Source organism: Doryrhamphus excisus, chromosome 6 (genome assembly GCF_030265055.1).
Source record: "Doryrhamphus excisus isolate RoL2022-K1 chromosome 6, RoL_Dexc_1.0, whole genome shotgun sequence".
NCBI lineage: Eukaryota > Metazoa > Chordata > Actinopteri > Syngnathiformes > Syngnathidae > Doryrhamphus > Doryrhamphus excisus.
Window position 1 is genome coordinate 12185276 of NC_080471.1, and position 22670 is coordinate 12207945.

General features: G+C 42.1%; 1 protein-coding gene across 2 annotated transcripts in view; it reads left to right on the top strand.

Annotated features, from left to right (window-relative positions):
* The first annotated feature begins 16358 nt into the window (after positions 1–16358).
* The window catches only part of LOC131131539 (transcription factor Maf-like), a 44949-nt gene continuing 38637 nt past the window's right edge, over positions 16359–22670 (top strand). Inside the window, exons 1-2 of one of the 2 annotated variants that reach the window (XM_058076320.1) lie at positions 16359–17750; positions 21973–22042. In XM_058076320.1, the coding sequence (XP_057932303.1) occupies positions 16741–17750; positions 21973–22000 (1038 nt within the window). In that variant the 5' untranslated portion in view covers positions 16359–16740 and the 3' untranslated portion in view covers positions 22001–22042. The remainder of the gene's footprint in view (positions 17751–21972; positions 22043–22670) is intronic. The other variant, XM_058076318.1, reaches the window with a different exon arrangement.

The following is a 22670-nucleotide window of genomic DNA, read 5'->3' on the forward strand; positions in this document are numbered from 1 at the left end:
AAAACCCACGCATGCACCAGAAGAACATGTAAACTCCATGCAAACTTTGTTCTTTTAAGGGGAGAAAAATATTTGCAATTACAATAAATGGAACTAAACCACATATTTTGTGTATCGTTGCAAAAATGCGATTGGGTGGTGACCAGTCCAAGGTGTAGCCCTTCTCTCGTCCAATGTCAACTGAAGTCAGTGAGGATAAGTGTCATAAAATATGGTAGTTATTAGTAAAAGTGTGAAATTGTATCTTGTGATGTCTTCAAAATATGCTGCATTTGGACTGCGCTGAATTACACTGTGAGCTGTTACAAAAATATCAGTACAAGCATAATCATAGAAACATTGTCACATGTGACAGGATGATATCATATATGCCAGGTTGCATTAGATACAGGTGTGCCTAATGTTGTGGCCAGTGGGAAACCACTGGTCCTTTCATTTCATTCCAGCTCCAAGTGACTGGAGGTAACCGCCAGTGATAACTAGTAATTACATCCATTTAAAATGTGCATTATTTTACCTCTGCATTAAATAAACTAGTGAGGCAGAAAATTGTCCAGTTTTATCCTCTCCTTTATAAACACACATTTCCTCCAGAAGGAGATCCACTTATTATTTTTTTTTTATCCTTCAGTGCGGCTAAACATTCCCAAAGAGTTTTCCATGTTAATCGTGACTGCGGCGGACGGACAGAAGAAAAAAAGACAAACTGGACGGAAGTCAGAGTGCGGTACTCCCGTGTAGAATTAATCTCCCCTCTTCATTGCAGTGGACCCTGAGCCATTGATGGAGGATTCATCTTTTGAACTTAAAAAATATTATTTTCACCGTTCCACAAAAAGGACATGATTTGCCCGTTGAAAATACATTTGAATGGACATCTGGTGTCTATTCACCAAGGGAACTTTCGCCTAATACGAGTCGGGGCCCTGTCCCTGTACCCTAGGTGTGCTCTCATTGTATGCATGTGACACAAAGGGTGATAGGAGTCTTTAGAAAAGAGCAAAGCTCTCCACAGATTAGACTCCATTAGCATTTAAGGTACTGTCATAAATGCCTCCCCAAAGTGGAGGGGCGAGGCAGGACAAATGAAGTAGGATTAATAGGGGCCCCCGAGTCGAACTGATAGAGGGGATTGGGAAGCAGGGTCACCTTGGGGGGAGACTGGTGCTAAAGAAGGGTTAAGAAAAAGGTAAGATGGACTCAGACACGCAAAGACAGACATATGAAAATATCCCTGGAGTTGGAATTTGATCGACGTAGTAACACGTGTCAAAGTTAAAAGGTGAGAGAAGCTTACAGGAAGACAGTGGGTTAGGTCCTCAAAAAGGTTCCTCAAAGCTGACCTCCAGCCAGGCAATGGGGTCAGGAGACGAGTAGATCCTATGTGGGGCGATGTGGCGAACTTGTAGCACAAATTAACAGGATGTGTTGTATGGTAGTATCAAGTCAATCTGACACACAGCATGTACAGTAAGAGGATGCTTCGCACTGGGTTTAGGTGTCTCAAAGGTCCTTCAAGATGAGTACAAAGCTGGTGGCACCATAGGTACAATGGTGCTGAAACAGTGACAGAACAATACTAGCTTGATGAGACTAATAGTTTTTCAGTTGTCTTTTGTGTTTATTCTCGCAAATCTCTGTTAGTGTTGATATTGTTATCCATCCATCTATTTTCTATGCCGCTTATCCTCACTAGGGTCATGGTAGAATGCTAGAGCCTATGCCATCTCCCCTATCTCTTTGGGCGAGAGGCGGGGTACACCCTGGACTGGTCGCCAGCCAATCACAGGGCACATATAGACAAACAACCATTCACACTCACATTCATACCTATGGACAATTAGGAGTCGCCAATTAACCTAGCATGTTTTTGGAATGTGGGCGGAAACCGGAGTACCCGGAGAAAACTCACGCATGCACGGGGAGAACACAGCGATATCTGTGAATCAAACCCTTCCCGAGCTCCTGACTGTGTGATCTACATGCAACATGCTAACCACTCACCACTGTGCAGATGATATTGTTATATCATTTGCAAACAAACACTCGCCCCATTTAAATGACAGCAAATACTAGTTATTGCTTGTATCTTGTAATTGTGCAATTGTAAAATAAAAACAGTTATACTGCCCTGTGATTGGCTGGCGACCAGTCCAGGGTGTACCCCGCCTCACGCCCAAAGACAGCTGGGATAGGCTCCAGCATCCCCTGCGACCTTCATGAGGAAAAGCGGTAGAAAATGAATGAATGAATGAATGAAACAGTAATACTGTTGCCATCCAGCATCCTGTGACTTTAAAAAGGGTGCCAAAATGTCGTATGTAATATGTAATGGGCTTCAATATGTCATATATAAACCGGAAAAACAGACACAGACGTTTTTGTAAACCAACCCAAGATGAGAAGTCACTTTAAAGTAACTGACTCAACTGCATGTTTGCATGCCAAAATATTTACTTACCAAAGGACTATACTAACTGGACGAGTAACTGACATTAAAGTGTACTTTTCCTTGTGAATTAATCAATCTCAATACTATGGCTTGTATTTATTTATAACATTATTCAACGTCTGTGTGTTTATGACATTTATCAGCCACAGAATGCTGAATATGTCATGATATAGTATGGTGATAGCGTTCCAGTGTGTGTATTAGTTCAACTGTGAGTTCACTTTCACATGTGCACTAGAGAGGTCAAGTTCTCATTAAATCTCGATTGTGCAGGAGTACCTCAGGGTCAAACTTGTGAAGTATTTCCATGATGCCTCATATTAACGGACTTTAAACTCACTTTAACTCAAAATCTCAGTGTATAGGTCATATATCTCATCTTGTTTCATATTATACTTATTATTATTATATATGCATACTGTATTTGTATATAACTCTGGGAAAAACTGTTGATTTTGTTAATACCTGGGTTGTTTATATTGTTTATTTTTCTATATTGTGTATTTTGTACTGCTTAACTGATTTTGTACTCTTGCTGCTGTGCAATGCAAATTTCCCAACTGAGGGACGAATAAAGGCTTATCTTATCTTATCTTATCTTATCTTATCTTAACTGCAGCCATCACTAAACCCAACATTAACTGTCCAGGACATTTTTGAAGCTACATTTTAACATTGCCAACTGTTTACAAGTGTAAAAGTGCAGTTGATGGCCTGAATCATTAACCTGCAGCAGCTCCGTAACACGGTTGATCCCACTCCCCCACAATTCCAAATACTGATCTAAGGTCTACTGTGATGTTCAGCCAAGCGAGGAGGTCTGGGTGAATGTCTGCCTTCTTGAAGCTTAACTCCCATCCCTTACTGTTGTAGCGACAAGGTGACTTACAGGTAATCTATAGGAATAAGGAGCCATACATTCCACCTGACCTTCCATTAGATCTCCAATACTCCGTGCTCCTGACCTGAGTTTTGCCCAGTTTGTGGTCATCTGGAGAAGGTCTACATTGCAAATGAGTCCAGACAGCCATGATGAAAACCACTGAAAATCCACCTGTCTGCAAAGCATAGAGGATGTTAGCGGCTCCTTGTATTGCACTGTGTAGAGAATTGGAGTAAAGGGATCCATCTGTCAGAGCTTAAGGAGTTTTCTAACACTACATTGACCTTGAGTGCTCACCATTGATTTCCAGTAGTGCCTCCCAAACAGCGTCGCAAACCCCATCGAGCACCGCGGGACCCCTGATTGGGAACGCATTTCCCAAATTCCGATAGCGTGCCACCTGCCTGGGATGATGGATAGTCCCTCCTGTAGCCCATCAATCCTCACCTGCCGCCAAGGAGGTGACACCTGGGCCAGATTTATCATCATATACAACATCAGGTTGGGTGGGCCAATTAGAAAGCGGCATACTAAACTCACGCCCCTCCCCCTCTGGAGTGTTCCAACATGTTTGGAGGGAAGTGTAAGTGCGCGATGGAGGCAAAGCATGTAAGGGGGTGGGATGGTTAGATGTTTAAACTGAAAGATGCTTGTGAGATCAACACAGACAGCAAGATAAACTGTTTTTGCTTCCCCTTCATTGTACAGTTTGGAAAGTTTACAATATTCACAAATGTATATTTAGTTACAGGACAAGCACCCCCACTTAATTTATTTTTTTTATTAGCACCAGAGCACAATATAAGTTCATTCATCCATTTTCTATGCCGCTTATCCTCACTATGGTTTGCTGGAGCCTATCTCAACTGTCTTTTGGCAAAAGGCGGGGTACACCCTGGACTGGTTGCCAGCCAATCACAGGGCACATATTGACAAACAACCATTCACACTCACATTCATACCTATGGACAATTTGGAGTCGCCAATTAGCTAAATAGCTAAATAAATCGCATTTACACAATAGCCTGTTATTTCTGTCGCTACATGGTCACACGTTCACAATTTTCCTTGACTGTGTGGATTATTTTGAAGTATTGATTTGTTTCTTGACCTCACAGCGAGGAGACCAGGGTTCAATTCCACCCTCAGCCATCTCTGTGTGGAGTTTGCATGTTCTCCCCGTGCCTGCGTGGCTTTTCTCCGGGTACTCCGGTTTCCTCCCACATTCCAAAAACATGCTAGGTTAATTGGCGACTCCAAATTGTCCATAGGTATGAATGTGAGTGTGAATGGTTGTTTGTCTATATGTGCCCTGTGATTGGCTGGCGACCAGTCCAGGGTGTACCCCGCCTCTCGCCCGAAGACAGCTGGGATAGGCTTCAGCACCCCCCGCGACCCTCGTGAGGAAAAGCGGTAGAAAATGAATGAATGAATGAATGATTTGTTTCTTAAAAAGTGACGTTATCATGTGTAACTGGTGGGGAGTGATCACATTACCGTTAAGATCACCACACCCTCACTCCCCTTCTTCAGCACTCAAAGCTGTAAACCACTGCCAATGATAAACGGAACCAATTTTATTCCGCAAAATCCGAATCCGAGTAATCAGAAGAGCATGAATACACCAATCTAATTAATATCAGTCTGTTCCTGCTAGTGATTTTATGACCAGCTGAAAACCTTCTGTTACTTTTATGGTTATTTGAAGCCGAGTATGCGGCATTTTGCACATGTCTATTACTGCTTATTACCATTGGTTAGCCACCCTAAAAATTAAAAGTGTAGGGTTCATCAGTCCGGAAGGCTAGCAAGTTGTGGGTCATGCAACACAGAGACAGCATGTGTAGTACGTAGCCATCACTTGCTACAAAATTCCAAGCATTTCAATGAGTCCTTTCATTGCCCTTTTCCACTCTGCAAACCCTCCTCCCTTTTTTTTATATTTTCTAGCCTTTCACTTGGCGTAGCGACAGCGGTTTCTCCGAGGCTCACCAGGCACAGTACTTTAGCCCTGTGTAATCCAGCCAACCCTATTTCATTAGCCACGCGGACTAAAGAGCTTAACGACACAGCCCCATCGCAGTAGAGGGAGTAAAGGCACAACACAAATTCTTCAGAATACACGACCGCTCATCCAGCATTTATGATTCCTCCCTCTTCCCCCCAAGCCTTGCCTCTCCATCTTTGCAAAGTAGCCCAGAATGGATTAGAGATGGCATCAATGGGATGAGACGTATTACCAATCGATTTAGACGGAGCGAAGCATTGTTCTTCTGAGTGGAAAACTTTGGATCTGGCACCAAATGCAGCTGATTTGGAGATGAAGTTGTGAGGAGGACTGAGTCCCATTCTCCCTCGCTCTCTTTTTCTCCTGTGCCTCATTTCATCCAAGACTACTCCTCGTGTTTAATCACTAAAGTCATTGAGGCCTGTTTCACAGTCTGTCTGTATTGTCTTGGATAAACATGTCGGATTTAAGAGGCTGTGAGGTAGCTTTGTTGTGATCTGGGTGAAAGGAGGATAAACAGGCAGATTGAGAGAAACCTGATCAGTCTTAATGGTGATGGTTTCAGCTTTTGTCTTTCACTGACAGCCGAAAACACCATTCTACTGATTAGCCAGTGCTCCAGAAACACAAACCAGGCCCGGACCATTCCAGTCCTCTTTTACTGGCTACGGTGAAGAAGTCACCTTATCTCTGCTGTCAAATCATGCATAAACCAAATAGGAAAAACCACAACCTTCGAGCAGGAGGTTGATTGTACTGGGATGAGGGTCTGAACCTGAGGTTTTGTAGAAATGAGGTGCTCTAACAGAGGCTGAGAAGGTCTAAAGGTGTCGCGGCGTCTTGTACGCAAAGAGCACAGAGTGCATGGAATGTGCCGCCATATTTCTTCATGAGGGCCGACAGTGACAGAGGAGAGACAAAATGAATGACCTGTCAGAAGAAATGAGAACGAATAGTTCCTGTGTAGCGGGGAACATGCAGAACCTTCAAGCATCAAGAGACAGTTTTGTTTGGAGACAGAGACCAGGATCGGGACGAGCTCTAGCAGACCCTGGTGGTGGATAAGGGGATACTTAATCAAAATCTCTATTGTGAAAGATAAATATTGCTTCTAGTATGAGTCTCATTGGTACGTGTGTATTGCTCAACTCAGTTTTCCCACAGGGTATTGCCATTGTTAGGATTCAGGAAGTAGCCATTGCCATTGGAACGAGTCATTTAACATAGTAATTGCGATGTCAAGAGCTTTAAATACAACAAAAAACTTTAAAAAATAAAATAAAATGGACAAATATTGCACTTAAATAAAAATCACAATACTTCTGTTTTTGAATCAGTATCACATCTATTTATCTGAATACTGCCAAAAAAATGGACAAATAACCGGAAATAGTCAGAAGTTAATATTGTCATTGCAGATGTCAGCTCATTTGCATATTCACTTCCTTGAGTCCCGTTTAATAACATTGTGTATGGAATACACAATATGTATACATATTTATCTTTAATGAGGTGTTTGGTCATAGTACATACGTACATTGGATGCAGCAAAATGCGGTGTAGTAACCAATTAAGTATTACACTTTGGGAATCACAGCATCTGAAACACAAATTCCAGCATTTTTGTATTATTTATTTGACTGTATTTGTCATAACCTTTTTCATGTCACAAAATGACGACGCGCAAACAAGCTAAAATTGACATCAGACAACAGGCAAGAAGAAGCTATTTATATAACATTGTTTCCATGGTTCATTCATTATGTTTGCAGTATTTTGTCACATGGCTTTGCTTCAAATCACTGTAGTCTATGCATAGGAGTCTGTGCGTGCTAGCGCCTGGCCTCCTCCCCCACTGGGACAAAGAGGCTGAATGACTGACTCTCTGTTTATTCTGCTATAGAACCAACACGCCCAGGTGTTGAGACAGATGCACAAAGTGGATTGTCTTGCATCCTGGAGCAAAAATAAGAAAACAAACACGTACGGCCAAGTCACAATATAGAAGCTGGCGAAATTATCAAAAATTATTGTTTTTATTTATTGTGCAGTTAGTTGTATTATTGATTATTGTAATAAGATCAATGTGTCAGTCTGTCTCTTGTAGAGTCGTAGAAAATGTATGTCAGGCTTATTACACATCATCTGTTTAACTGAGTTGTTCGATATCACCATGTAAATAGCTAGAGCTGGTCGCTTGCACGAATATGGGATTCCCAATGTAAATTTGCATCAAGCTTCCGCATTTAAAGTATTAATGCATTTTGTTTATGTTGAATGTCACAGAGAAATGATTTGTATTTATTCAGGTCATAATTACCATGCTTTATTTCTGTATTTTTTTTTATAATACTTCAAAATAAAAGCTCTGAAATAGAACTGAACTGAAGTCTTTATTGGGAACCTGTTATCTGTCTGCTGAGCTAGCAAGTAGAGGGAGTAGAACGTTATTGGGAGCAGAGCAACACTGGTTAAAGTCCCCCCTCTCCCCCCGTCCCTAACACCTTGCCCCGCACCCCTGTGGGTGCACACCCCATTTAAGAAGCACTGCTGTCAGCATTTTATCATTTAGAATTTGACCTCTTTCAAAGTTCAAAAGCTGAGGAAAGAAAGGCCTGTTTGTCAGGAATGACTTGAAGACTCAAGTCATGGGTGAAATCACATTTTTATTACTAATACTTTCCCACTCAGACCAATCGCTTTTCAGAAATTTTCTTAATACTGTTGATTTTTAAATCATCTATGACCCAGAATGATAGATTGGGTTAGAACAGTGCTTCTCAAATAGTGGGGCGGACCCCCTTGGGGGTTTGGGAACTGTCTGGGGGTACGCGAAAGGTTTTAATTTCAATGCAAACCTACCAATATGTACAAATTGATAGTACTCAAAATGCAATTTGACTCTTGAATACACTTGTTCCATTTTCCTGGTTTCAGTTTCAAGTTCAGTCTGTACAGTACAGATAAATGAATAAATATCATCAGTTTCATTTAGTATTTCAAATTGGGGGAGGAAAGAAAATTTCCGTCCCTTAGGGGGGACCTGACAGAAAAAAATTGAGAAGCACTGGGTTCGAATGACATATGGAGACAGATCTTTTTCATTTTTATTCACATACCCCTATGGAACTGGATGTACCCCTTGGGGTACGCGTCCCCCACTTTGGGAACCACTGTGATACATTATAAGAATGACAAAGTGGTCTATCAAAATCACTTTATTGAACAAAACCAGTAACTCCAGTAACTCAGTAACCACAGCAAAAGACTATCAGCAAATGATATAATAAAGCACAGAATTATGGCTCATTGTTGCCATTACCAATTTCCGGTTTTCATAAAATATGCTGGTATCGATACCCAATAACAATAATGGATCAACCGCATCCCTAGCTCTGATTGGTACTTTGATAACCCCGATTTAGGACTAAATATTATTCTAGCTACAATTATATACTCTATAGTCTGGAGCATTCAGAGTCAGATTCTGAAATTTCTTCTAATAAATCATCAACGCATATTTCATCAAGGAATTGAATCAACTGCCCATCTCTTGCCATCATCCTGGAACTGCAGTCATTCAGCCCCTCCCCACACACTTTCCTCTAACTTGTTCTATCCACTTGTTCTTTCTCTTCCTCATCATTAGCGGCCGTCCCGTGTTGAGAAGAGAGTAATCTGAACTATGTGTCCCAGGGGCCCATTCTTTTACTCCCTCCTGTAGAAATAAGCGGCCTATTGATTAGTTATCAGGCCGTAATTGGGCTGCGATCTCCCTCGCCCTTAGATATCCCCCAGATATATGACACTCCTGACAGCCCGAGAGGCGGGGGTTTGAGCGGTGGCATCAGACCGCCTGCCAACACTTTACTCAACAAAATGTCTTGAATGCAGCCTGTGCCCACATTTCTCTCCCTGGGAAGGGATTTCCAACGTTATGCCAGGGAGAGATTAATCAATCTTTCAAATTAAAGAGCCAACAAGAGGTCTGAAGGGACTTTAGGCTGTGTGTAAAGTTTGAGTGGCCACGTTTTCCTCATTGCAATAAACTCTGAAATTGTAATTAGAGTTTTAAGATGGAAACGGTACGGCTTACTGAGAAAGAAACTTATATAAGCTGAGAGTAAGTACACCATTTGCGTGTGGATAATTGCCTGTGAGGGATTTCAATACAAATTGAGGCTCAGGAAGCGGATAAGCAACAGGAAGGGTGTCTCTGCTCCTTGTGTAAGCATCCAAAGCTACTGTGAGTGTGCAAAGAAGCATGACTAACTCTTACTAAGTCTGTTTGTGCATTTTTTTTTTTTTCGGAAAAAGCTGCAAGATCCTTTGCTCTACTGTGCATCTATCCAGCATTTGGTTTACCCCCTTCAGGACGCATCTTTCCATGGTAAGTAACTGTGGTAAAAATATTCACCACTGAGGTGTTTTATTTGTATGCCGACTCCATCAAATGGGGATGTCCCGCTGGGTTCTCCAGTCAGACCCAACATGTCAAACCCTCCATTTAACAGCCGGATTAGCACTTATCCCTGGCGTCCTCCTGCCAACCCCTTGCTCGCCCACCAAACCACATTTGATAAACATCTAATTTCCGAGCTCAATATTGCTGTAATCAAATGCAAACCCGTCACATGAAGCCTCTTCGTCATCTCTCAGTCGGCCACCATCCCTGTAGTGGCACTTGTCTGCGTGTGTTAATCTGGAAGAGAAGGAGGCTGTTCTGCCTCCGTGACAAAGTGTAAAATAACCCAGAGAGATGTGGCTTTAGTTGTCCCGCTCTGCTCACAAAACAGCGACAAATGACTCCGAGTAACAGATTGAGGGTATTATCACAAGGAGGAAGAATTTATTATTATTTCTGCACACATGAAGGCATTTGCATGGTCATTACAACCACAATGTCTGCAGATGAAGGGTTTTTTTTTGTTTCCTATTTTCTTCATTCCTCTTTTCTAATACAGCGGGTTTTCCAAATTCCCGCATATTTCAGGTTCCGCCTCCTGCCAAGTGGACCCTGTATCATCTCTTCTGCATTGATAGTGTTGGCATGCTGTGTTGATGCATGTTGGGAATGGTTAATGGGGCCAATAATGAAGCCAGACAAAGATTAGCTCAGCTTCCTCTCGCTTAATTGATCTTTTCTTGTGCTTGTTTGTATTCATAAACCTGTGATTTCTTGCTCACAGAAAGTATGCTGCATTGATTTAAATATTTTCAGGCATGAAAAATATTAATGAGCCACATCACATTACTAATTTTGCAATTTCAACCAATTTCTTGTATATACGTTGAGGTTGATAATGTGTTTTTTTTTGGTCTTATAATGTAAAGGATGACTCAGTTGAGATGTTTGAGAAGGCCACCTGCTGCGTGAGGGAATAAGCAGATGTGGAGAGGAAAGGTTGACACATTCAAGTCTGCTCATTGTGGCCAATTATCAGGTTGAAGCCTACTTTGTGGCAGGCACACAGCCAGACTCTGTGTTTGTGTCACAGCATGGATTTTCTACCAATTTTTTATCACGTACTGTACATTATCTAAGTGTATATCAGGGCTCCTCAATAGGCGGACCATGGGCTACATCCAGCCTGCAAAAGACTTTCAATTGGCCTGCCAAAATACCACCCAAGTAATGAAATTATAATGTAAGATGATAGATGAACAGATGTTTCAAAAGCTGTGTCAGTGTCTGAGAAAGTTTTAGTTTTATCCCAAATAAATACATATTCATAAATTATTATCAACGTGTGGTGAGAAAATTGTTTCGTTTCAGAGAAAAAAGCTAAAATAAACATTAACTGACATAAAGCCACGAGGATCCAGTGTTTAGTATATAATTTGTTTTAACGATACTAGCCCTCACAGTATCTTCCAAGAAAAATTCTGTTCTCCAACAAATATGATTATTTGTATATCCTTCCCTGCATTTGACGTTTAATAATATTTAGTAAGACTTCCATCAGAAAGCCTCCATTAACTGTGTAAGACATGTCTTAACTGTAATATACTGTAAGTGTATACAAGTGTAAAAAGAAGCACTAAATGGCATACTTAAAAACCAAGCGCACAAAGTGAGAAAATGCATGATTATTATTTAACACTTTCAAGTTCCACGGTGGACGAGTGGTATAGCGCGCAGGCCTCAGAGCTAGGAGACCTGAGTTCAATTCCACCCTCGGCCATCTCTGTGTGGAGTTTGCATGTTCTCCCTGTGCATGCGTGGGTTTTCTTTGGGTACTCCGGTTTCCTCCCACATTCCAAAAACATGCTAGGTTAATTGGTGACTCCAAATTGTCCATAGGTATGAATGTGAGTGTGAATGGTTGTTTGTCTATATGTGCCCTGTGATTGGCTGGCGGCCAGTCACAGCTGGGATAGGCTCCAGCATACCCCCATGATAGTGAGGATAAGTCATAAGCCATAGAAGATGGATGTTCCAGGACACAGGACACATGTCACTCACCTAATTCTTGTGAGCAATTTCAAAATCATGCAAATCAAAATCGTCACCATTGCAAAATGTTTATGTTGCCAGTCAGTTTGAATAGAACCGGAAAAGTGTAAAAATAAGTTAACCACTGTTAAGAGTAACACATGATAACAATAAAACACTCCAAATTATTGGTGAGTTAGCTGTTGTGTACTGAGCAGCCTGATGTGAGACGTGAGTAGCAATGAACTGTAACCGCATTATCTTAGCATGTTGTTCTCTTAAACCCCCCTGTAAAACAGCAGTGTTCTTCATACTTGTAATTCTAACAACCTCCCGCATACGTCCTCATTCTATTACAAAAAGACACAGTCAGTTAAGACCCTCGCTCATTTTGTGCGCCGCTAATTAAATGTGTCTCAGATGAGCCTGCTGAGCCCACTTGTCTGCTTGTCCCCCTTCCCCTCCACATTTGGAGTGCCACCAGAGTTTAATATACGGCATTAAGCGGGGGATTGAGAATTAATATGGAGCCAACCTCCCAGTCGTAGCGCAATGAACGATTAGAAGACTTAATCTACGTAGTGCAGAAATCCTTTAGTTTAGTATGTGTCACATTAAAAGTGTATTTTTAATTGTGCGGGAGGACGGGGAGGAGTTGTGAAAAATGCACACCGTGCGAAAAAGTCCGGCCTAAACCAACACTTTATTTTCACAAAACGTTCAATATTTAATACAGCATTACGTGTTTACATTGACACATTTTTCTTTAATTAATCAATTTTTTTCATTTTAACAGATGGATAAACTCTCACAAACAACATGGACATCCTAGGTAAGTGTGCACCTTCAGGGGGAGCCCACAAGCAAACAGAACATGAGCAAACTCACAATAAAAGTGAGGACTACAGCAATGTGGCACTTACAAGGAGGGGAGGCTTTTAATGGATGTAACAATTAGGGATGTCACTGCACCACTAAATCACAAGGAGGTCCAGGAGCCTGGGTCATCATTATCAGTGTTCTCCTAAAAGGTCACACATAGTCTCATTACCACACATACACTCTTCAGCGGGGTCAAAGTCCTACAACAGAATAGTTTTAAAACTATATCCAATGTCAGTGACATATGTACTTGCTATTCCATCTGGTCAATAGCTTATAGCAATAGACTTTTATTCAGATTCAATGCATCCACAGGAATAATAAATCAACCGGGACATTTTATGGTACTTCTAATGTTATGATACTTCATCTTTTAATGTGTTGACAGTCCACCGGCGCCAAATATCGATCAGGCGTTGTCAAAGTCTTGACAACAATTCAGTGAATAAACACATCTTGTGCTTTTTTTTCTGTGTCTGAGTCATAAATATTTGAACACATCCTTTCTAGAATATGTTGAAATGCATTATTGCGCAATTATTATACAATGGGTAAAGCATTATAATGGTGAAGTCGTGTGAGTTGGTGTAAACGGTCCATCCAGTGTACAATCACCGGTCACTTCAGAAAAGGACGTCCATTCATTAATTCATTCATTTTGCTCGCGAGGGGTGCTGGAGCGAGAGGCAGGGTACACCCTGGACTGATTGCCAGCCAATCACAGGGCACATATAGACAAACAACCATTCACACTCACATTCATACCTATGGACAATTTGGAGTCGCCAATTAACCTAGCATGTTTTTGGAATGTGGGAGGAAACCGGAGTACCCGGAGAAAACCCACGCATGCACGGGGGAGAACATGCAAACTCCACACAGAGATGGCCGAGGGTGGAATTGAACCCTGGTCTCCTAGCTGTGAGGTCTGCACGCTAACAACTCTGCCAAAAGGCCGTCCAATTAGATCTAATTTAAGAGTCTGCCTTTAAGATGATATTCATGCTTAATACTAGTTGCCACTCATGAAGGTGACAGTTTGACAGTTTGTTATTGTGATTGTCATTTATTGTGGTGTACAACTTTTTCAGTTTTTTTTTTTAGTTTTTCTAAAGTTAAGGCTGCCAATAGCTAACGCCGATCGTCGTCCCATTTGTAGGGATTTAGACACAGTTTCTCCCTTTAGGAAATAATATGTTGTGGACTGGTTGCCAGTCAGTTTTGGGGCATTGAGCATTGCTTGAATTTTGAGTAACATCAAACATTCGTCAGAGTCATACAAGTGCAAAAATAGGTTAACCACGGTTAATAGTAAAAGATGAAAACAATAACAAAGTCCATCTTTTAATGGACAAAAACATGATGCAAAGTTGACTCGTGTTACAGATGTGCATCCCACACACGTTTAACAGTTAATAGTAATATGTAAAAAACAATTAAACGTGGATACGTGTATGATGATGCTGAGTCTTTTGTTGTCAATAACATTGGTGTATAGTCTTCCTTTCATTACTTCTTCTTTTGAAAGAAATATAATGGTTCAATTCTGCATTCACAACATAAATCTTGGTCTATTGTCTCATAAGAAAGTACACTGCAGATGCATGAATTCAAAGCTGGTCCTGACCCCAATTTCCCCAGGTCACTTCATCAGACCTGTACAAATCCGCAACTAAACCTTCTTGTCTATTCCGTTGGTAATGTAAACATTTCAAAAACAATCACTGTGTAAGTAAACCTGCTTCAGAGAGCTGACAAGAATTACATACAAGGATCACTCACCTTTATGGCACATTAATAAAAGCTAGAGCAGGACATCACGTTGTGCTATTAGGATCTAATGACTAAATATCAACACATACAAATACAGACTTGTATTTATTACCAATCTCAATTTACAGTGCAACATCAAGCGGAGGGGACACCTTATCTGTTAAATATTTATTCCAAAGAGTCCAAGGGCCCTCTGTCGTATGCTCTAATGAATAAAACACAATGTTTATCCACCCTGTTTAATGTTAAATCCTCATGAACAGTCGCAGGGACCAAGAGAATATTTACTTGTGCGGGGACACCGGGGAGTTGGATTATCTGCTGGCGGCTTTGTAGTTTTCTGATGCTCTCCCCCCACACTTCCCCGTGTGACATGTTCCACAGAGAGTGTTCTTATTTACTCTCCGCTCCTCTGTGTATAGTCCTCCTTATTGTTTACTCTCATGTGCCGCCACTACCGAGGAATGTACTGCTTTGGGAGACGGATCACTGCACGGCTTTTAAAGCACAAGGGGAAGACTTGTTGTCGTAGTGCGTGTTTACATTAAACAATAGGGACACAAGTGGACTTAGCGACATCTAATATGTCATCTAAGTCGAATCTTTTAAACGGTAGATGACATTTTTGGCACTTTCAAACTTATGTTGTTCAGCTATGGATGCAGTTGATGAGTTATCAATATTTGCATAGCATTTTTCTCTTGGAATTTATAGCAAATGAACATGAGCACTCCCTAACTACAACATTAGATACACCAACACAATCTCATTCCAGTTCAAAGCTAATTGTTGATTGATTTAACAGTATTTATCCTATGTACAATGTACAGTGAAATTCTCTGCATTTGACTCATCCTTTCGGGGACCGGTCCAGGTCGTAGGTCAGCATCTTGTTTAGTGAAGCATCCCTGTGTGGATGAAATGAAATGTCTTGCCCAAGGACAACAGGGATTCAAATGGAAGAAGCAAGATTTGAACCAACCTCTAAGTGTTAACTGACGCACGTTTAATGTCATGGTTGTAGTTTGCAGTGTGCACTGTTTCTAATAGTTTTTTGTGCTATATATCTACATAAAATATTAAAAATATCTCACTTTGATGCCATGCACCAGTTCATATGTCGATAATCCTTGTATTGTTAAATGGAACCTACAAGTGTGCATTATGATCTTTGCAAATGCATTACTTTTCAACATGACATCATGAGTTATAGTACAGGTGTACCTAATCAAGTGTCTGTGGATTTGTTTGACTTTTTCCACACGCACTCATAAGTTAATGTGACTAAAAGATGAATTAAATCTTCCACTAGGCTCTTTGACTCCTCCAAGCGCCTTTATGAGTTACAGCTTTTTACCGAAAGGGGGCAACATTGGGTTTCTACAAGCAGCCATACAATCACACTTCATGTTCACCTCGGTGCCTTTTGTTTGGCAATCTGTCTTTATTACTATATTAATATTATTTACATGCATGACAATACACAGGGGCATTAACGCAATGCTTTATGAACATGTTCATAATGAGCGAGTGTAATGTTGACAGATTCATTGGACTTTTAACTGTTGTCAGTTTATGTGACGGAATAACAAATGACAATAAACACAGCATGTTATCGTCATTTAAACCATAACATAATTTAGTGTATTTCATGATTTTAACCAACATTCCTTATCAAAACGTGTTTAAAAGTGTTTTAACCTTCCGTTGATGTACTGTTTTTATAAAAGTTTACCTTCAATTATGGTAATTCGGTCCTGCGTCGCCCTGCTCATTGGCGGTCAATTTGATAGTTCAGCTTTATGACGTCACGGCAACGATGAAATAAGCAATGCTTTTTAACTGAGAAAAAAAATCTATCAATCCTTGGGTGGAGTTTTTTTTTTTCTCCAGCCTTCCACCCTCTTTCTCCTCCTACTCCTCCACCAGGCAACTATTTGCCCGGGACACATACGTGAGCCTCCTCAAATTGGCGCACTAATCCTAAAAGGAGCCATGAAGTGTTAAATGGCAGAAAGCGGGAGAGCGGCGCTCAGACTCAAGCACGCCGGGAGAGAGGCAGGGAACACCGCTGCTCCACTGCGTCACACTGAAGGGGAAAAATAAAAAAAGAAAAACTTATCGACTTCTCCTCCCGAAGCGAACCTGCGCTGCGCAATTAGTGCGAGGAGCCCACTACTTTTTTTATTTCCTCCGCTTGTGAAGCAAAAATAAATAAAGAAATCAAGCTGGCTCAGTGCGTGTCTCAACAGCCCACTTTGACAGGTGCTCCTCACCCCCTTTGGAGGACTGTCAACAGCAAGAGGATGGCATCAGAGCTGGCAATGAGCAACTCCGACCTGCCCACCAGTCCCCTGGCCATGGAATATGTTAATGACTTCGATCTGATGAAGTTTGAAGTGAAAAAGGAGCCGCTGGAGCCCGATCGCAGCATCAGCCAGTGCAGCCGCCTGGTCGCCGGGGGATCCCTGTCTTCCACCCCGATGAGCACGCCCTGCAGCTCGGTTCCCCCCTCTCCAAGCTTCTCGGCGCCCAGTCCGGGATCAGGAAGCGAGCAGAAGGCGCACTTGGAGGATTTCTACTGGATGACCGGCTACCAACAGCAGCTCAACCCCGAGGCTCTGGGCTTCAGCCCGGAGGACGCCGTAGAGGCGCTGATCAGCAGCAGCCACCCGCTCCAGAGCTTCGACGGCTATGCCAGGGGGCAACAGTTCGCAGGGGGGGCGGCACCGGCGGGCGCCATGGCCGGGGAGGAGATGGGCTCTGCGGCCGCGGTGGTGTCCGCGGTCATCGCTGCAGCCGCGGCTCAAACCGGAGCTCCCCACCATCACCACCACCACCACCACCACGCAGGGGCACATCACCCGTCTTCCGGGTCCCAGTCAGGCGGCGGAGGCGGCGGCGGCGGAGGAGGCGGCGCGGGGGGTAACCACCATCACCACCACCACCCGCACATGCGCCTGGATGAGCGCTTCTCTGACGAGCAGCTGGTGACCATGTCGGTGCGGGAGCTCAACCGGCAGCTCCGCGGGGTCAGCAAGGAAGAAGTGATCCGTCTCAAGCAGAAGAGGAGGACGCTAAAGAACCGCGGCTATGCCCAGTCGTGCCGCTACAAGCGGGTCCAGCAGAGGCACGTCCTGGAGGGCGAGAAGACGCAGCTCATCCAGCAGGTGGACCACCTCAAGCAGGAGATCTCCCGGCTGGCCAGGGAGAGGGACGCCTACAAGGAGAAGTACGAGAAGCTCATCACCACCGGCTTCAGAGAAAACGGGGGCTCCGGCAGCGACAACAACCCTTCGTCTCCGGAGTTTTTCATGTGAGTCTCGGCGTAAAACAAAACAAAAAAGTTTTAAGTCGCACCACAAACTCTTCATTTTACGCGCAGCTTTAAGTTGTTTGTGCGTAAAAAGCGTGCAAGTTGGGGATTGATTTAGTTTCATCACTCAGAGGAGACTTTGTTTTAGTAACTTATCATCTCAGTAACTCGTCATTTATTTGTCATCAGCTGTTATTTGCAGACACAGCAGTTTTTTTTTTATTTTTTATGTTTTGTTTTGTCATGTGTTCAATTTCATTTGGTCACACAAAAAACACAAAAAACATCCAAAGTTCAAAAGTTTGGATAATTTATATAAAAAAAGACTGTAATCCATGCATGCTGGTCATGTTTTCCCCTGTTTATTTTTATGCTTTTGGACTGACCTTTTTATGGGATTTGGACACGCAACACTTGGACCCTGACACACTTTAGAAGCTTCTTTTTGGAGCCCATTTGGGGTCGAGGTGACACTGAAATTAACCAGCTATTGTATTCCTCATTGACAATGATTATTTTAGTTTTTATTCACTTATTCCACTAAATTGATCAACGCATCAACAAGTGGGCTTGGAGCTAAATTGTTGCAAAAATGATCAATTTAGACACTGAACTGTTTAGAAAATCCTAATGCCAAGCATCATGCAGCAGTGATGTCCTCATGCGCTTTTTTAAAATGGACTTTAATAAATATACCATTCATCAATAAACATGAATGGGAAAAACACCATATTTTTTTTGCCTGATTTTTTTTCCGTTTGTTTGTTTTTTCGCACAGTGCTTTGGTGCCCGTCTGCCTTGAATGTGGTGACACCACAAACTTGTGTTTTTTGTTGTTTTGCCTCTGCTAAAAATAAAACAAAAACACAAGTTAGACGCATTGGAAGAAGTGTTAAACTGTGAAAAATATCTGCTTTCATAAATGGTAGAGCGATGCGCACTTTACGCACGAAATTAACATAGCAATCAGGAATGCCGTCAATGTTCATTTTCTTTCAATTTATCTTGTAATCATGGTTGATTTACTCCGGAATTAATGTATTTAAAAACAAATAAAATGTGTGTTTTTTTATATTTTTAAAAGAAGTGGCCTTCACCTGTTGCGTGGCTTTCCAGAATTCAGAAATACTTCCGGAATATGAAAGAAAAGTGACTCTCTATTGCATGTAATAACTATCGAATGGTCAGCTTTGTAGCTTCTTCCAAGGCCTCGGGTGTAGATGAGTACAACATATTCGGTCAATGATTGATTTGCTTGTAAACTTGCACTTTTTTTACTTGACATGCATCCACTTGTTGGGTTCGCTGTGCATGTGCAAAGTTTGAAAACATGCAAAACAACAATAAAAAATACTATTAAAATGTAATGAAAACAATGTATGGTAACATTGAATAAGGTCCAGTACAAAATTAATATTTTTGATCAAGGTAATCATTTTTAAAATCACCAATAATTTGGAGAAATGCACTTATAGAATGTGTTTTCCAAATACAGCCTTTGGATTAAAATCAGACATCACCCAAACCAAAACGGACTTAACAGAAAAGCAACACACATGAGGTGTTCAAAGTCACTCGGACCTGCGCTGACTGACTGTCTTCCTGACAGCCTAACATGGCTTTAAAGAACAAAGCTGCTGTGCAAGGTCACCAAGCATGCATCCCATCACATGCTGTGTGTGTGTGTGTGTTGCTTATGGAATCTTGGATGCACATCTGCTGCTGTTCTTATTCAGTACTTGCCGTCAGACATAACAGTGACCTGCCACCTGGTCTGCTGTGCTCCCGTGTGAGCTGAGGTGATGCTCTTGTATAACCTGGATGATGATGATGATGATAATTATTTTCTGTGAGAGAGAGACCCAGATATAGCATAGTGCCTCCCTGCAGCTCCCTTCCACATGATAAACGAGTAGATATGTGTCCTGGCTTGAAAGAGGGGGTGCCTTTTTACTGACTGTGTGTCCACTAATTTATGGCCCTCCTATATCTGATTAGGTCAATATAGCATGCTGATTAATTACATTTGTGGTGTAGTTTATACCGGAGATTTCTGTACTTGTGTCTCTCAGGATGACCTGGCTCATGTATCTTCCTGATCATTGTGCAGGTGTGTGCTCACTTCCTGAAACATTTTGCTACCTGCTCTTCTATTTCTCTGAATGATGTGTGTGCACAGACACACACATGCCGCGTTATTAATTTTATCAATACAAACTGTAATTCTATTCTCGGTCTTGGTTTGTATTGACTCGTGTACCGTTTGTTCACTTGCAGTCCACCCTGTGATTAAGTTATTAAAGATAATGTAGTTGTCCCCTGTCACAATATTGGACTTGCACGCTTTTCGGGTCAACTATGGGAAATCACTTTGAAATGTATCAGTATTGACATTTGAATCATCATCATGTAGCTTGCTTTAATGCCTCAGAATTAGCAGCACTGAAGGATGGCGTGCTCCCTTAGTGTCTATTTGCTGGAGTGCTCGCTGACCACCACCACCGCCGCCGTCTTTTATTTGACCTTCCGTGTGCATTAAGTGCATTAAATCTGTGGGAATAAGTCATTTTATCATGACATTGTGATCGCTTGCGTTGTACTTTGCTTCGATCAACCACAAAGAAACTCTTAATAAATATCTGTATTTGGTATAAAATGTTTTGCATTACAAAATCATATTCCGTAAATCGCTCGCTTCTCATTCTGCCGCCCAACATTTTTCTCCATGTTCTTGTCTCCTCTGCACGAACAGAGGCATGCATTCACATTCCAATCTCCTCCACCTGATCTGCATCTGCATCACTCAGCACAATAAACATTTACATTTAAAGCGATTTAAATCAGTGGCGTTCATGTTGCGGTGCGTCCATCACCTGCACCTGCACTGGCAGAGTGTCATGGCCTCGCCGTGTTCCTGAGTTATGTGCCATTTATTTTAGACACTAATAATTCAACTTGTCCTGTCGTGCACTAAGAAATATGTGTGTGTGGCGAAGGGGAGGCATTGTGATGGTCTGAATCCAATCCAGTGATCACTATAGGGAGGGCGGGTACAACATTAGCTATCCCTGCACTATTGAATGAGATCCAATACAATATAAACTGAAACTGCAATAATATAAAAAGTGAGGCCAAAATCTTTGATGCACGATACAGCTCCATTACTGGGCCTCGAGTCTATGTCAGGTTGTGGACGGGTGGTGTTTTTGTTGCTTAGTGTATCTGAAGGGCTACATGAAAGCTAATTAGTATTTAATGACGCATGATCACAATATTCCAACTGGGCTGTGTGCTGACTTGCAGGCCGCAGAGCTACTCTGTGTGCGTTTTGGACCACATGCAGTGAACAGAAAGGTAGTGTGAAGTGGTGTGTGGGGGTGCAACATGCAAATGCGTATATGTGCGTCTTGCGGGTGCTGGAGGCGAGCCCTCGTCTTGTAGCTGCATCTCAATGAAGCCAAAAGAAGTGATTCATCCGCTTTGTGTGTGTGTGCGTGTGTCTCTGCCACTCAAACAGACAGTGATCTCAAAGCGAGGCAAGGTGACCCGCAACTGTTGTGTATTCCAAACTCTCACTCTCCAACTCGCTTTCTGTTGCACCTGGGAAAGGCCTTGACCCGACAAACTGCTGCCATGTAGCAGCCCGCTGACACGTGGGCCGAGCACCACACATACCGTATCAATCTGTGTGTGTGTGTGTGTGTGTGTGTTTGCAGCAAACGCACACAGAGTGGATGCACGTGTCTGGAAGTCTGTGTGAGTAACAGTGCACATGTTTCTGTGTACTACTTTGCAGTCCTGGCATGATAGATGGACACATTATTAATGTTCAGATAGGGAAATGATTAACTTGAACATCACAGTAACTGTGTTGCAAACCCACGCAGAAATGTGTTCCAAAAATTTTGCCACAACATATTGATGTACTGTAAATCACCTGTGCTTTGGCCATGTTGCTAAGTCCGCAAGCTTCTCTTCCTGGGCCTTCCAGTGCAGCTGAATGGGTCAGAGTCCATTTGGCTCGCTGTTGAGTCGGATTACAGGAATATGAACGGTTCTCATTGTTTGTTGTAGTCTCATTTCTCCTGCAGCAAGCACAGCCACATTTTTATTTGTATTTACTGACGCTTGTCTTTTAATGCTTGTATCAAAACCCACATTCTAATGTGTACTTTCTAATGTCATTGAATGCATGTAATTGTTTGTCTTTTCTACTTTTTAGGACGTCAAGAAAATTCCTGCATCTGTGATAGCAAGCTTGGTCTTCTATGTCCCTTCATCCTCAGACAGAGGTAAACACCTCCTTTATCACAAGTACTCCTGCACCAGGAGCCTTGAAGTGACAATTCATACCACATATCAGTATAGTATATATAGTTTTAATCATCTTATACAATCAAAAGGACAAAAGGTAAGCTTGAGTACACATCTCGCAATGTTAGAAATCATCCAATTCCAGTTTAGTGTAAAAAATTAGATTTGAAAGCAAATGCTTATACCGATTTATTGCTACTAACACACAAGAGGAGCTTCACATTTATCTCCATCGCGACCACACCTCTTTTTCTCTCAACTTGCTATGTTTGGGGAGTCTAAACAAGAACAGTTTGATGGACAGGAGAGGGGGTGCTGACATGCAGTGTGCTCATGGGAGATGGGGCCAAAAACCTTTTCACTTCATGTGCTGACCCTGTGAACCTCCTTCACCCACTGTGCTCCCTTTGAGGAGCCAGACACTGTAAATATTTATTTTTTTACTTTATTTATAGTTTATTTCTGTCTGACATGCAGATGGATGGCTGCGAACATGGATGGGGATAAGAGGGTCGGCAACACAATGCGAAGCAAGTTTTGCACTGGTAGCAGCCGTATAAAGAGATGTTAACTGCTGTATAGCAAAACTAATTCAAATTATAATAC